We start from the raw sequence: 15734 nt of genomic DNA on the forward strand, positions 1-15734 counted from the left end.
GATCCTAGGAGGCCGATCAAATGCCACGGAACCTGAATCGATGCTCATGGTACTGTACATGCTTTTACGGCGCACAGTTGGTCTTGAAATTGTAAACTTTTTCGCATGCTGTGCTTCAGTGTTGCACTTTCTTATGATTTCATATTGCTGCTACCCCATGACTGTTCTCAAGTGCGATCACTAAATTGACAACGCAGGCTCTAGACATCCAGATCATGAATGCGGTGTTGAGGCTCTATATCGAGTGCATCGAAAAGTTTCTTGGGGTCTTAAGTGTGTCGAGCAAAAACGAGTCGCGGTGGAAACATGAAAATGCAATATCCAATATTCTTGGGTCAAATCCGAGGGGCAAGATAGTGAGACTAGTGGACTAAGGTGGGGTAGATGCAGCATGTCTCGCTTCGGAACGCTAATGCGCCAATTCTCGGCGCAGCCCCTTTATTACAAAACCCGCAATATAAACACATCAAAATCACAACCTTCCATCAATCATCTCTTCAAGAGATCCATCGGCCTGATGGTCTAGTGGTATGATTCCTGCTTTGGGAAATCACGTGACCGTGATAAGCCTATTCTGCAGGAGGCCCCGGGTGTAAGTTCACCCATTAAGATTCGAAATCGAACGCAAACTAATAGCGTCTAGTCGAATCCCGGTCAGGCCCCAACTCCTTTTTTTGCAGCATTCTACGCATGAGGAGATAAGGTATGAGTTGCGTGTGTGACTCACATCTTTCTGTTTCATTTTATTTTATTTTTTCATTTTTTAATTGCGCTGGTCTGGAAACGCCAAATGGAGCGGTTGAGCAACACGTTATATTATCGCAACGCAAACACACTGTAACAACTTTACGCAGCTGTATACCTATGTACCTTTATTCTTCGCGGATTTAATATTAACTAAGAAAGGATTAAGAAAAGCACACATACGAGTGGGTTGCATGTGACGTTTGATTGCTGTGGCTATTGTCGCAGCCTGACTGCCGCGCAGAAGAGCAATAAGCTTACGAAGTTACTTTACCAATACCTACTTGTTATCACCTTCAACCCCTCATCTCCAAATTCGCGAATACCCCTCTCCTCCACCCGCGTCCTAGTTCGAAACGTTTTCTCAATCTCACCAGTCTTCAGATTCACCCCCTCATGTTCATACTGCTCTCTCTTCACAAGACAACCTTCTATCGCCCACTTCGGCACCGCTTCCTCAAACCTAACACCTTTCTCCTCTAGCATCATACTAACAAGATCCTTTGTCTTCCTCCCATTCATCTCCTTGGTCGAATACATAGTCCTCGCAAAAGCAGAAACAGAATTTCTCACAGCATCATTGCGACAGCGCCAAATAAGGTTATTCAGCGCCTCTGCTATGTCAGGCACAGGAAAGAACCTCGCATCGAAATGCGCTGTTCCAAGCACTTCTTCCACATCGCCCTTGACCTCCGGGTCAGGAATGGCCTTCAGAGCATCAGTGATATGTTTGTTGAATCGCACGGAGCAGTAGCTAGCGCTCAGACTGCATAGCTTTTGTACTCGCTCGTTGAAACTTTGCACGCCTTCTGGGAAGATCAAGGTGATCTCGTCGGATTGCGTGTATGCGACAGTGGCTCGGGGGAAGAAATGGAGGAGATCGGCGCAGGTTGATATCATGGCGGTGTGTATGCGCTCGTCGAATGGGCGTGCAAAGTGTGAGGTGAACCGTGAGAAGCCGTGGCCGTCCAGGCGGAGGATGATGGGCTTGTCGAGAGGAAGGGTGTGGTCGAATTGTGCTTCGTACGATTTCATGCGCGCTGCAAGTGATAGAGATTTATGGGTGCGCGGTGCTGGTCTTACGACATCGCCGTGGTTTGACATGGTATTGGTGTTGATATCGTAAATCTTGCAGGTTGGTTGACGGTGTTGATTGTTACGAGGTAAGACTACACCTGCCTTCACCCTAATGTTAACGATGACTCATCAGCCTCACGTGGTTTCACTTCAGTTGCTTGATTAGGGTCGTTATGGTGGTCACGTCACGATGAAGGACGGATTGGAGGGTATTTCTGAAGCGGCATTATCCTTCATAGTATTATGTACGTCATAAAAGCTTTATGCTCAGCCATCCCAATCATCCCCAGCTTAAGGCAAGCACGACAAGATCGGCTTGAGCTTGTTGATGATCTCAGTCTGAACCGCAGCATCATTCATAGTCGTCTTGTCGTTGGCATCGCCAGGGCTGATGGTAACGTAGCAGTCGCTTCCCCGAATCAAGATGACATCCGCCTCCCACGGCAGGCGCGTGCTGCCGCACCATTCGGCATCGCGAGCGCTCAGAAGACCCGTGTTGATGCGAGTGAAGATGTACTTGAACTGGCTGGGGTCGCTGCACTTGGTCTCGGATACAGCGGGGAAGTTGACGTTCAGGAAGGAGTTTGCTGGGAGGTATGGCTTTCCAGAGTTGATGATAGTCGTGGTAACGTTCAAAGCCAGGTCAGCATAGACCTTGCTGTGGAAAGGAGTAGGTGCGTTCCACGCAGTAGGATCTCCTGTCACGCCAGAGAAGGCGATGGCTGGGATCTGAGCCGTCTTTGCCGCGAATGCAGCGGCGCCGACTGTGCCGGAGAAGGGGACCTGAACAGCAACATTGCTGCCGACGTTCGGTCCGGTCAGAGCGAGTTCAGGCTTTGCGCCGTTCCAGAGCTTGGGGGCAGTGACATCGATTCCCTCCTTGATCGAGGTGACCGGGAAAGAGTTGACGTAGTTTAAGCGAGGGTCTGTCGCGTTTGCGCCGGTTGGCGGGCTTCCTCCCGGGCAGGACGCATGAATGCAACCGTCTGAATCAACGGTTTTCGGGGGTGCGTCGGAGGATCCTGATATAAGTCAGCATGTGTATATGGCCATGACTCGACGACCAACCTCTGCCAGACTGGTTCTCGGCGGGACCAGACAGTACGACTTCATGACCAGCAGAGTTCAAGACGTCAAAGAAGGTGCGAAGGTTTGCCTCTGACCAACCATCGTCGTTTGACTGAACGATGCGAACGGCTTGGGCGAAAGGAACTGCCGCAGCGAGTAGTAGGAAGGATCGCATCTTGAATAACGAATGGAAGATGATGAAGCGAATGTGTTAGACGGAGCGACCTGAGACCTATGCAAGTAAACAGCGCGCACCTGACGTTTATAACAAATCCCTCCTCCCAATCTATCCTTGAGCCAGCCACAGAGTCCCCAGTCTTGATCCACCGCTAATACTCCAAGCATTATGCGAGCCGAACGGGCGAACAGAGGTCAGGAACACAGCCATGGCACACGCCGCAGTCTAGTCACAACGTGCGGGTAGCAGCGATCTGATTGCTCCTCGCATAAATGACCATGGTCGTGACATGCTGCAAACATCGGCTTTGGGGCTGTGAGTGGTTGTTGACCTCCGAAACGGAGACATTTCCAAGCCTTTGGGGGTGTCACCCCTAGCGCCTCGGCTGCAGCCACTCAAATGGGCAGGAGCGCCCGGTAGTCTTTCGCACGTGTGAGGAGCTTGAGGTGTCATTCACGGATTTTGATATGCAAGTAGTTTGGTTCATGGTCTTTCATATATCCGTCTATCGATTTTCAGGGAACCGTTCCTCACACTGACCATATGGGATGTCATCCCGCGCATGTAATCAAACGGCCCGTTCCTCGAAGAACTATGCTTCCATTATTGAATACTGAATCGTTCGGACTGCTGCGCATGAAGTTTCATGCGGCATGTCGACATGTGAAAGTATCCGGAACCCGTGGTATCAATGTCTCCTAATTGCCAGAACGCCTGATCCAAATGCTCTATATTTCTCTGCACTTCGCCAGATCCTTAAGATCTCCATCTCTCGCTCATACGATATGAGCAGGCTTCACCGGCTGCTGGTAGTAGTCCGTCGCAGCACCGCTCTGGTATGGCGGAAGATACTGGTTGTTCATCTCAGCAGGTTGCGTCTGCGAGTGGTATGCGGTATTTTGGTATTCGGGTGCGCTGTTGTACGGAGATGATTGCTGAGCAGGTACGGAACCCCCGAATGGGTTGTGCGCCGGTGCGTACTGGCCTCGTTTGGCCTCTGCCTTCGCGCGACGATAACCGATGACCGAGTAGATGAAGAGACCGAAGTAGCTGAGGCTGCGATGTGTTAGTGCTGCAAACGATCGCCCTGGAACTCTGAACGTACAATACGAAGACGCCGAATCCAAGCCCGACATGGCTACCGCCCTTACCTATATCCGCAAACTCCATGATCAAGGCGACGCCCCAGAACGCAGTCTGGAACGAGTTCATGGTGAGGAAAGTGCCGGGTTTCAGCGCATCGCGAAGGAAGAGCAGGATGGCGAGGATGTCGATCAGGAGCACTATACAGCTGAAGAGTATAATGACAATGAGCAATCTACTGGCTGTGAGCTTTGTGTCTGCGCTGTTGATGGTGTGCTTTACGAGACTGAGGGTTGAATAACGTCTTCCAATTCTTTCACATTGCTCAGCGAAATGCCTACTGCTCCAATGATCAAGAGCATGATACATATGCGCACTATCCAGAAGGGCACGAGAACGCGCTTCTGCCAAAATACCGGTCGTTGCGCCATGGTGAATCGTGCCGCTGGAGATTATCGTTGCTTGTCGGTGGCTAGGTGCAATGTTTGCGCAACAAAAAGAGGAAACCAGGAATTAAATCTCTGTTTGCAGGGCTGAGCGCGAGATACACCGATATTTCGGGAACTCGCGTTGACTGGGCTGTGATGCGTACGCTCAGGGGAACGCCTTGCGGCGCCGTGATGAAACACGCGTTCGGCCCTGTACATCTTCATCTCCCTCTTTTAGCATCCGCGCCGGTTGGGACCAGTGTTGCAGCATCGCCTCTACGCGTAGATGGTGAAGGATGTGTTGGATGCGCGTTAAAAGTGTTTGATTTGGTGCGATGTAATGTTATTCGCTGCCCTGATGAAGAAGCAAAACGGCTGTCACGAGTTTCAGGGTCTGTGGAGATGGGCCGTTAGGCGATGCTCGTAGCCTCGTACGCGGTAATAGCGCGGTGGTCGCAGCGTCGTGGCTGAGGCAGTCAGGCAACGATAGACTCCAGTACCCGATCAACAGTCGTGAGTAACGTGTATCTGCATGCTGAGTTGTGCACAAGTCGGCCTGTCTCGCATGTACACCGGTGTAAGCATCATGCTTCGATGCACGTCGATCGAATGTGGAAGGTATGGAGGCGGGCACTTTCCGCTCCAGCCATCTGATCGGAGTGGGGCTGCCACGAGACCCATGCACGCGTTGTTCCCGCCCGATAAGCGCGATAACGAGCGACACCTTGATGGGCAGCCAGAGCTTCCCCAGATTACAACACATAGCTATCTCTTGATCGAGAGCTGTACGATAGTCCGCAAGTTCTGTCCCCATCTTCATCATGGGTTCCAACCAGTCACGACCGTCCGATGCTGCTGTTAATGAGAAGTTGATGGAGCGACTCCAGGCGCTCCACATGAAGGATGAACGACCCATGAACGAGAAGGATGGGTTTGTGGTTGTTGGCGGAGAGGCTCGTACGTTACATGGCGTTTAGAATGGTATACCAAGTCTAACTGTCGAAGCACCTCGATACACCCCCGGCGTCAAGTACCGACAAGATGTATCTGCCGCCTCAGTGTCAGAGTGGGAGAAGGAGCTCATGGAAGACCCAAAGGTACTACACACAGCTCTTGTACCGTCTCTTACTTACCTCTGTAGAACCGCCTCGCTCTCGCAGCTCTTAGCTCCAACTCTGCCAACGCCGTACTTTCATCCCGATCCGCTGTCATCGCAGACACCCAGAAGTTCAACATCAAGATTCCCTTCGAGGGCTCGCCCGTCACAAACCAAGCCTCATCCGGAAGATGCTGGCTCTTCGCATCCACCAACGTATTCCGCGTCGCTATCATGAAGAAGTACAAGCTGTCCGAGTTCCAGCTGTCGCAGGCATACCTCTTCTACTGGGACAAGATTGAGAAGGCAAACTACTTCCTCGAAAGCATACTGGACACAAAGAGTGAGGAGATTGACAGCCGGATCGTGCAGGCGCTGATGTCCAGCCCTGTCGGTGACGGTGGACAGTGGGATATGGTGGCCAACCTCGTGCAGAAGTATGGTCTGGTACCGCACTCGCTGTACCCAGACTCGTTCAACGCATCCAACTCGTCTACCATGGACCGTCTGATTACCACCAAGTTGCGCGAAGATGCCGTCCGTCTACGTGCTATCGCATCCAGCAACGCATCGCCAGACGCGATCAAGGCGACTATTGCCGAAGAGAAGGAGAAGATGCTGCGTGAAATCCACCTAATCCTTACACTGATGCTAGGACCTCCCCCGTGCTCTACCAAGCCGTTCACCTGGGAGTACTATGACAAGGACGGCAACTTCTGCACCGTCAAAACGCGACCCACCGCCTTTGCGAAAGAACTCTCCGACAACAAGACCGTCCGCGCGCTGTCTGGAACGGACGTGCACTCGCTCTTCTCGCTTGTAAACGACCCGCGCAACCCTTACAACCGTCTGCTCAGCGTGAAGCGACTCGGTAACGTCTGGAACGGCCGACCAGTGACGTATGTGAATGTCGACATGAAGACCATCAAAGATGCTTGCATTGCGATGCTGAAGAAAGGCATGCCCGTCTTCTTTGGCTCGGATGTGGGCAAGTACTCCGATTCCACCAAGGGAATTATGGACACCGATCTCTTCGAGTACGAGCTCGGCTTCAATATCAAGCTCGGCATGTCCAAGGCGGAGCGTCTGCAGACCGGTGAGAGCCAGATGACGCATGCTATGGTGCTGACGGCTGTACATGTTGTTGACGGCAAGCCCGTGCGCTGGAGGGTGGAGAACTCGTGGAGTGAGCGTGCAGGTGACAAGGGCTACTTTGTCATGAGCGATGCTTGGATGGATGAGTTTGTGTACCAGGCCGTCGTCGATCCCAGCGTTGTCAGCTCGACGATTAAGAAGGTGCTCGAGCAGAAGCCGAAGATGCTGGAGCTGTGGGACCCGATGGGCGCGTTGGCGTGAGTGTGATGTAGATTTGATGATACCTTTGATGAACTGATTGTTGCTGTGAGAGAAGCCAATAGATACAAGATTGGATGTGAATTTGGCGTGAAATGAAGTGCGCGTCTTTCGTTGATCATAGGGAGCGCAGTGCGGGTAGACAAGTGTGGTAGCAATTTTGGGTGGGGACTTCACCAACGAGGTTTGCCGGACTTTCAACCTAACAGTGGCTAATCACTTCGTTTCTAATCGGTAAAAGTTTAGCAGGGCCTTAAGACTGCCTTCATGCGTGCAGCAACGGCTCCGTCTCATCATCATCACATCCATTGCTTTCCTTGCAATCCCGCATCACCTCCCATAGCAAGCCCGCCTGTACACCGACAAACATCACATAACCAACCGCAGCCCAGCCTGCATAATGATACCATCCATCCCACCACCCCAAAAACCCATTGTACCACTCCCACCGCGAAGGCATCTCGACGCTTAACCCCCAGGCCACACCCACCCCAGTAAATACCACCGCCTGCATCGCAAGCCCCAAACGGCTCAGCGCCTCCTCCTTCGCCTCGTCCCGATCCTCCTCCTCTTCTTCCTCATTCTTTTCGGCACGAATCGCTCTCGCCTGCCAGAGAAACGACGCGATAACCAAACCGATGACAATCCAATTGATGCAGAGGATGTGCGCGCCATACCATGCCCAGGCGAACATGATGTGGTAAAACCAGTGTATATCCTTAGCGTAGAAGGCATCGACGAAGATGGGGAAGACTAGTAGGAAGGAATACGTTGCATAAGCTGTTATTGCGGAGTTTGTTGAGACGTCGCGGTAAGAGGAAGGGTAGTGAAGGTATAGAATTGAGCTTTGCGGGCGGGGATGGTCAGTGTTTGTGTTACGTGAATTGGAGGAGGGGAGGGAATGGAACGGGCGCATACGAGGTAAGCCAGTACAGCAGTACAACAACGGTTTGTGTTAGATCGACCCAATTCCCTACGGTTACGGGTTCGCGGTGAAAACCTTTGTCTTCTCGAATATGATCTACGATGTAGAAGAACGTGAAAGCGAATTGCTCGGTTGCTGAGATGAGGTTGAATAGAAGGTAGTGTGTTGATATGCCCGAACTGTTCTTTCTGGAGACGGTACGGTGAAGTTGTGGTATGAAGGAGGCCACGGTGAGAACCAAGAGAATACTGGATGGTGTTAGTATGATATAAAGAGTGTTGAGAAGTTGAACGAACATGCGAAGCCAGACTGGTAACTCCAGAGCCGGCATCTTGCAAGGATGGAGTGCGATTTCTAGTATTGCAGTAGTATGGCGACTTGTGAATGTCTACCGCAACATATTGAGGAACTAGAGACTTCGTTATCCAAAAGATTCTCCAGCATCTTGCTTGTATACGAGTACAACGCTGATGCCTAGCACGACATTCAGGTATGCAACGCTGATCGCGGGGGCGGCACAGTGCATTAGCGCTGCGCACCCCCTTGCCTGCCAGCAAAACCTCCGAATACAGCCTCAACCCCAATCCTTCCACACTCATCACCGAAGAGTAGAATATGCCCCGATCAATCTACCTCATGGTCTTCAACTCCCCTCTCTTCCCCGCGCACTGGGGCTTCTGGATCCCGGACCCCTCGTCTAGCGACCCTCAAATAGGAACGTATCTCAACGCAACCGGCGATGCAGCATCTGGCTTTGATATTGAGTTCGAACGTAACCACGAACTTGGTGCTGATGGAAGGCGGCACCAACTCATCTCTTTGGGGGACGTTGCGGACGAGCATGTTGTCGATGTGGTGGGTGACGGGAAGTGGTCTGTTGATCAAGTTGCGAGAGATAGGCTTGAGGAGATCGTGTTGGGTGTAAAGCCGCCGGGGCCAAGTTTGATCGCTGCGGATAGTAAGGTGAGTTTTGTGATGTGTAAGCGATTTATGGGATGGCTGATTGACTGGATGTGGTAGGTACCGAGAAAGAAGGTGGAGATAAGGAACTGTCAGACTTGGATACGCGATGCGGTTGCAGCGTTGGTGGAAGCAAAAATCATGGACGAAGAAGCTATGCGAATAGTAGAGAACGCGCCGAAAAACTGAGGGAGAAAGGACGTTGGAATTCTTTTCTACGCCTTGTTCGACTTCCACTTTGCCCCATACTCGGACAGCCTTATCTCCTGACACGACCAGAGTGAGACGTATATTCTACACTCTCCATCAACCTACCAAATCTTCGGCACAAACATCGGCGTCTCCCTCTTCCACTTCTGATAATCCTTGCGATCCCCATACCTCTTATCATACTTATTCTCACTCAACGGCACCCCACTAACCTTCAGCAGCAAGAAAGACACAAAAGCCGGACTAGCCGCACACATACCAGCAACAAGCACCTGTCCACCAATCCCCCCACTCAATCCCAACGCAGCCTGCGCAGGCTGCCTAACCAGCAACCCCGCCGCCGCAATCGCAATACCACTCCACAACGTCGCCTCGCCAAAGTAATTCGGATGCCGAGATTTACTCCACAGGCCGTGTGTGAGGAACTCTTCGGAGTGTTTCTTTTGCTTTTTGCCTTGGACCCAGGCGTCCTTTTGTCTATCGGCTACGACCTCGAAAGTAAGACCGAAGACGAAGATGGCGAGGCCAAGAATGTCTGTTAGGTAGGGTTTCGAGGATACGGCTTGACCGAGGAGTGAGGTTGCGTAGGCGGAGCGTGGAACGGAGTTTACTAGAATGACAGGTAAGGTGCAGAGGGAGACCCATGTTGCTTGGGCGAAGAAGGCGACGAGGAATTTGGGCGGGGAAGTACGGATGGAGTCGAAACGAGAGTCTTTCCCTTCGTCGCTGGATATACGTTTGTAGAGGTAGGAACCCACTGTCACATCATTGTCAGTATTAGATCTTCCTTCGAATTACCGGTTTACAGGCGAACATACATCTTGTAGCCCAAATCCCCACGGCAGCACTCAAAAGCGCCTGTCTCCACCACCAAGTGCCCTGTCCCAGGCCCTGGGCGCTGAAATACTCGGTTATACCGCCGGTGATGGTGCCTGCGGCTCTGGCACGCATGTAAGGCAGCACTAAGCTGAGGGCTGTGCAGGAGAGGTATGTGAAGCTGCCGGAGAGGTCATAGTACCGTTCCGTTTGTGCTGCGATGGAGGGGACAGCGACAGCAGCCTGAATGCCGTATGCAAGCGCAACAGAGGGTACGAGAGTACGTAGGAGAGGATTCTTGAACGCTGTTGCGCGGAGGAGGGTTTGCAGGAGTGTCATATTGCCGCAAAGCTTCGAAATCAGAAATGCGGTTGAGGAAACTTCGACGCAGCCCAACATATACCCTCAATCGGAAGACGGAGGATCTTCAGGTACTCTTTATGCACCTCGCTATTCTACCCAACAAACACAATCATCGGCGGTTCATCCGGCGCATACCGTTGTTGCAAAGCGCCTGGCGATCTAGACTCGTAGTCAGGATCGATGCCGTCATTCCTCGCTTACCTCCACTTGCGACTGGGGTCCGACGGTAAGCTTCCGGATAGCGCGCAGGGCTCGGTGCGTTCGGACGCCGGCGGGCTTCGCATTCAGGATACGAGATCTTGCTTACGTGCATAAGGATGCGTGTTGACGTACTGCATCGTAGTCTAGAATGTGTGCAAATGTTGGATATGTGAATAGTGTGGGTGTGATGGCAAAAATATGAGCCCGAAGGCACAACGATACATTCGCAATCACTCGTGCCGCTCCAAGACACCATGCAAGCCGCGTACCTAACCCAGCACCCAGCCATACAACCCCCAACACCAACCATCATACACGCGTCAATGCAAAACACTCCAATACACAAATCCTAGTAACACAACAACAAAAACCAGCAACACAGCGATACAATTGACACTACACGACAAACCCGAGAAGATGCCGACTCCCACTCTTCCGAAGACTCTATCTCCTGAACGCGGCTTCGACCTCCTTAGTACCCCAATCAATCTCCACCTCCCCACTATATACATCTTGGTTGATAGTCGTCATGCGCTCTGATACCTTGTTGTATGTCTTCTCGCATTCCTTGAGGACCTTGAAGACGAGGTCGCGGCTGATAGTCGGGTCGTCGGCGTCGCCAAAGTGCTTGTCGACGCGCTTCTTGAGGGCTTCAATGCCTTTGCGAAGTTCTTTGGCGTCATGGGAGTGGACTAGTTTCTTGAAGACTGAGCGCGAATGGGAGGAGCGCTGTGCGATAGCTTGGGCGCTTGCGCCGGGTTGGGAGAGGAGGGTTTCGGTTGATTCGATGAATTCCTGGATCATGTTAGACGTAGTAGTATGAGACGAAGAGGTGTACTTACCAGAAGCTTGCCCAGTGGTCTCCGGATGACGGCGTCAACGTAGAGGCTCATGTGCTCGCTGTACTCATCTTGAGCCTTGCCCTTCCAGAATTCTAAGACAGTGACCGAGCGAGCATCAACCTCTTCCATGTAGTGGTTCATGTTCTCAATGAGCAGGATATGGTAGTTGAGCGCCTCCTTATCTTCGGGATCACCCTGTCCTTGTGAGGCCATGACGGTGGGCGACTCCTTGGCGATGACCTTTAAGCTCTCGAACATAGCCTTGTTGATCCTTTGGTACGCTTCGTCGACCATGTCGCGGATTTCCAACTTGTCTCCGCCTTCTGAAGCAGGCGGCAACATGTTCTCGATCGCGACGGAGAAGTGTGGGAAGGTCTTCATGAACGAGATGACGCCCTTGCGCTTCTTGATCTTGACCTTCGTATCTTCAATGGCCCGTATCTGCTCGTCCAAGAAGCGGCTGAACAGCCCTTGCAAACGTTCGTGTATCTTTCGCAGGTTCCTTGTCAAGAAGTCCTGGTCCGTCTCTGCGATATCGAGCAACTTCCGGTCGACAGCACAAAGAATGCCTACACCTTGCCTAGGAAGAGTTAGTGAGCGAGCAATGTATAACATAAATATGACTTACAGAGGATCAGCTTTGGTAGCCCAGTCCACAAGGCTCTGAATCTCAGAGGGCCAGAAAGAGAAGATCTCCTCCATGACACCAGTGACATGTTTTGCCATGACTCGGTCCGCCTCGAACTGCTTGCGGATCCAGAGGTTGGGTCCACGACGCGCTTCAGGGGGCGCGGCTTGCACGGCCTCGGGGAAGTCAAGCGAGTCAGTTGAAGTAGCATGGAAGAACTCAGTAATGAAGTTCTGCTCCGTCAAAAGAACCGGACCGGTATCTTCTAGGATCCTAGCGAAGACGTTGAATGCGTGGAATTTGCCGTCTTGAGCCGCTGGCTTCGCCTTGCCATCTTTGTCCCCAGACGCTGATCTCAGGCCACGAGCTAGGGTCTGACTTCGCTTAACGGTCAGCTTCCTTGCCGTACCTAATGTGGAGGTAGTTTCTGGCTCTTTCTCCTGTGCGGTAAAGAGCAGTTCTTGCTCCTCGCCAGTGGGCTTTCTTGCGAACCGTCTCCATGCCAGGATATTGTCGCGAACCTCTTGTTGATAAATCTGCGCTGCTTGAGTCTGATACATGCGTAGTAGTGAGTCCCATGCTGCCCTGTCAATTTCTTTCGCGAACAGCATGATTGGGCTCAACATCCACAACTCGTTTCGACCTGCGTCATGCGCTTCTACGTTCCTCTTCAGAGATGGCTCAGATCCTTGATCATCGAGTCTCGAAAGTGCATCTTTCGTCGATAAGAAGGCTGCGCCGAACGTGATTTCCATATGTTTCTTGAGCCTCTCGAGGAACATGGAGCCCTCATTGAGGTACCTATCTCGTTTCTCTTGCAGAGCTTGCATCGTTGCCAAATCGCTATTACCAAATCCTGGCCCACTGCTGATCGTGCCTTGTCGAGCTCCGGCGACGAAAGAAGGGTCGATTGTAATGAGTGCCTTGTAAAGCAGAACCAAAGAAGACTCAATATCTTTGAGTCCGTTGATCTTGCCTATAGGAGCGCGTCTCAATGATTCCAGCTGATCTGATGTGATCGAGATAGTGTCGACTAGCTGCTGGAGTTCGTGCTGCAGTAGCCGCTGGTTCGCAGTCTGCACTTGCAGACCCTGACTCTGTGCTTCGATGAAAGCGATATCATCGTTCAAGCTGCTCAGCTCAACGTTGTATAGGGTTAACAGACCCTCAAGCTCGTCGCACTCAGCGATTGCGCGGTCCAACATGCGCTCAACAGCCTCTACGCGATCGTCCTTCTGCTCCAGGTGGTTTAGCCAGCTCCCTGCCTCCACGCGGGCGATTTCGCGTTTGATGTCATTTTCCAGAGACTCGATGTGCTTGGCGGACAGCTCATTGTTTCCCCATCCCAGCTCAGTCAGTAGACTCTCAAATTCCAATCCCCGTTCGTCAATGATGTTCGGATCTATACCAAGCTTGGATATGTTGACAATCTGCTGGTTGGACCGGCGCTTTTTTCGGCGCACCTCGGGCTCAGGCTCAATGTTCCTTGACGCTGCTTTTTCTGGAGGTGGCGGAGCAGGCTGTTCTTCAACTTCTTGGACAGCGCCAGCCATAGTGCGATCACCTGGGCCTGAGACTGTAACAGATGGAACCACCTCGGTACTAACGCGCAGTCGCTCTTTAGATGACCTGTCTGGTATGGATTTGGAGGGCTCTTCGAGTTTCTTCTCGACTTCTTCGTTAGGGGTTTCTTTTGGTGTTTCTTTTGGTGTTGGCCGCTGGGGCACAAACACTGCGCTGACGCCGTCTGCTTCATCGGATGTTTTCGTCTCCTTATTGAAGAGCTTTGCAGCAGCTCCGCCAGCACGAGGCTTGAATGCGCCTGCCGCCGCTGCTGCCTTGCGGAACTTGGTAGCCGCATTATCGTTAAGCAGCGGCTTCTTGACCATTGGCCCAAGGCCAGGGCGTTCTTGATCCTCAGGCATGGAGTTAGTGCGTTCTAGTGGTTCTGGCTCAGGCGCTGTTGGTGGTGTGGCAGGCGCCGCTACTTCCTCAGCTTGTGGTGCTGCTGGTATTGGCGCAGTCGGAATTTGTGGAAGGGGTGATGTGGGAGGCGGCGTAGGCTGTGGTGGTCGAGAAGGCAGTGGGTCTGCGGGAGGCGCGATGTTTTCCTGAGAAACGGGCTTGAGTCTCTCGGGTATCTCCTGAGGTCGTCTCCGCGGCGGTACTTCCAGTGGAGGAGCAGGCGAGCCTGAAGGCGTATGGAATGTTGAGCGTGGCTCTGCGCCTTGGCTATCGACACTTCGTTGTGACATCTGTGACGGACGGGGCTCCATGAGTGGCCTTCTCCTTTGGGGCGGTTCTTCTGGCGGCATGTCGTCGTTTCGTGTGAAGTTTGAACTGGTGTTGCTCTGAGCTGTACCTGGTCGACCAGCGCTTTGGGCTGTTCCAGGCCTGAGACCTCTGGGCGACGGATCTCTCCTAGGCGAGGGGTACCCGTTCTGTCTGCGTGGGTCTGGTGGCGCAATACCTGGAGGCGCGCCGTCCAATGATGGTTCGTCAAGGGATCTTTCCGACCGTTGCGATTGCGCATCCTCACGTGGCGGCCCGCGCCCTGGACTCAGGCTTGCTGGGAAGTTGCCTGAATCCGGTGTCCGTGGCCGACCAGCGAATTCAGAATTCGAAGATTGTGGAGTCAAATTGCGAGAGGCGAACTGCGGTGGGATAGGGCTTTGTCCTTGGCCAGGACGAGGCCGCATACTATCGCCGCTAGGCCGAGAGCGAATGCTTGGGTCCATTGACCGCTTTTGGCGAAGGTCGGGCATAGATGGCGCGACCGAAACTGAATTCGGCATGAATGGCGGAGGCCTACGGGCGTCATCCCCAGTACTCGGTCTACCCAAATCGTCTGGTCGTCCTGGTCTTCTTGGGGGGCCCCCTAGCTCTCCAGGAGGTCTCCGGAAGTTTGGAACTGCGCCAGGTGGAAGCGCTCTCCCGTCCGATATAGGCGGAGATTCGCCAGGTCTTCTCGGTGGTGGTCCAGGTGACTTTGGAGGCATTGGTCTTTGATCTGGTGGCCCGGGTCGCTTCTGGGACGGACTTTGACCACCCTGACCACTGGCTGCGGCAGCTCGGCCTTCTGGTGTGGCGAGATGCGGCTGTCCGTTGGTCAGACTGTTCAGCTCTGTCACGCTGAATCCTGTCAGGATAGGAAAGTCTCCTTTAGTGTACTTGTTGTAGATCTTAACCATACTTCCAATAAAGAACTCCTTCTCCTTTGCCGTGCCCGCTTCCCAGTAGTAAGGCTTGCCTATGGTCACAGTGAAGCCTTTTTCCCCAGCCCATAGCTTCCGCTGTGCCTCCTCTTCACTGGTAGGATTGAGATGGGTGTAGTTCTCGACAGCAGTAAGCTCCTCCATAGGCCAAGATTTTCCAATGGAGAAGGACCCGTTGGCGTTCTCCCTGGCTTTGTGCAGCTTCACCCTGCCTGTGTTTCGCACTGATATCATGATGATGCGCGCCTTCTTGTTCGACGGGGCCGAGCTCGGTGGTGGGGGCGACTGCGGGTAGCCGCCATCTTCTTGGACGCGGATGTGGGTAATGTAAGATTCCTGGACTTGGGTTTGTCAGTCGATGCTATAGCACGTAGAGGTGTATGCCAAGCATATATCCCAAGATGCGCGGGCATTGATGTAGACACGTACGCTGGCCCTGGTCATCCGTCTTGGAGAAGCAGCTTTCGGTGATTCTCTTCCGCTCGTCGTCGAATCGTTCTGCGCGCGACATGCCAGAGGGCGTCGAGCTGGAGGCAGAAGGCGCCCC

General features: G+C 52.8%; 6 protein-coding genes across 6 annotated transcripts; 1 reads left to right on the forward strand and 5 right to left on the reverse strand.

The window, feature by feature from the left end:
- Positions 1-1014: 1014 nt before the first annotated feature.
- On the reverse strand, positions 1015-1848 carry J4E90_008273 (uncharacterized protein; the record flags this gene model as incomplete). Its single annotated transcript, XM_051437802.1, has 1 exon — positions 1015-1848. The coding sequence occupies one exon, from the start codon at positions 1846-1848 to the stop codon at positions 1015-1017; it is 834 nt and encodes a 277-aa protein (XP_051288613.1).
- A 264-nt stretch (positions 1849-2112) lies between these two features.
- Positions 2113-3064, reverse strand: J4E90_008274 (uncharacterized protein; the record flags this gene model as incomplete). Its single annotated transcript, XM_051437803.1, has 2 exons — positions 2113-2843; positions 2890-3064. 2 exons carry the CDS (start codon positions 3062-3064, stop codon positions 2113-2115), a joined length of 906 nt encoding a protein of 301 aa, XP_051288614.1.
- A 779-nt stretch (positions 3065-3843) lies between these two features.
- Positions 3844-4237, reverse strand: J4E90_008275 (uncharacterized protein; the record flags this gene model as incomplete). The annotated part of the gene is made up of 2 exons (XM_051437804.1): positions 3844-4123; positions 4233-4237. The coding sequence occupies 2 exons, from the start codon at positions 4235-4237 to the stop codon at positions 3844-3846; spliced, it is 285 nt and encodes a 94-aa protein (XP_051288615.1).
- Positions 4238-5399: 1162 nt separating this feature from the next.
- J4E90_008276 (uncharacterized protein) lies at positions 5400-7030 on the forward strand (the record flags this gene model as incomplete). The annotated part of the gene is made up of 3 exons (XM_051437805.1): positions 5400-5535; positions 5584-5675; positions 5720-7030. 3 exons carry the CDS (start codon positions 5400-5402, stop codon positions 7028-7030), a joined length of 1539 nt encoding a protein of 512 aa, XP_051288616.1.
- Positions 7031-9223: 2193 nt separating this feature from the next.
- J4E90_008277 (uncharacterized protein) lies at positions 9224-10277 on the reverse strand (the record flags this gene model as incomplete). Its single annotated transcript, XM_051437806.1, has 2 exons — positions 9224-9879; positions 9941-10277. 2 exons carry the CDS (start codon positions 10275-10277, stop codon positions 9224-9226), a joined length of 993 nt encoding a protein of 330 aa, XP_051288617.1.
- Positions 10278-10946: 669 nt separating this feature from the next.
- Positions 10947-15698, reverse strand: J4E90_008278 (uncharacterized protein; the record flags this gene model as incomplete). Its single annotated transcript, XM_051437807.1, has 4 exons — positions 10947-11297; positions 11345-11924; positions 11973-15528; positions 15617-15698. The coding sequence occupies 4 exons, from the start codon at positions 15696-15698 to the stop codon at positions 10947-10949; spliced, it is 4569 nt and encodes a 1522-aa protein (XP_051288618.1).
- Positions 15699-15734: the final 36 nt, after the last annotated feature.

Source organism: Alternaria incomplexa (genome assembly GCF_024043165.1).
Source record: "Alternaria incomplexa strain BMP 0042 chromosome Unknown scaffold_12, whole genome shotgun sequence".
NCBI lineage: Eukaryota > Fungi > Ascomycota > Dothideomycetes > Pleosporales > Pleosporaceae > Alternaria > Alternaria incomplexa.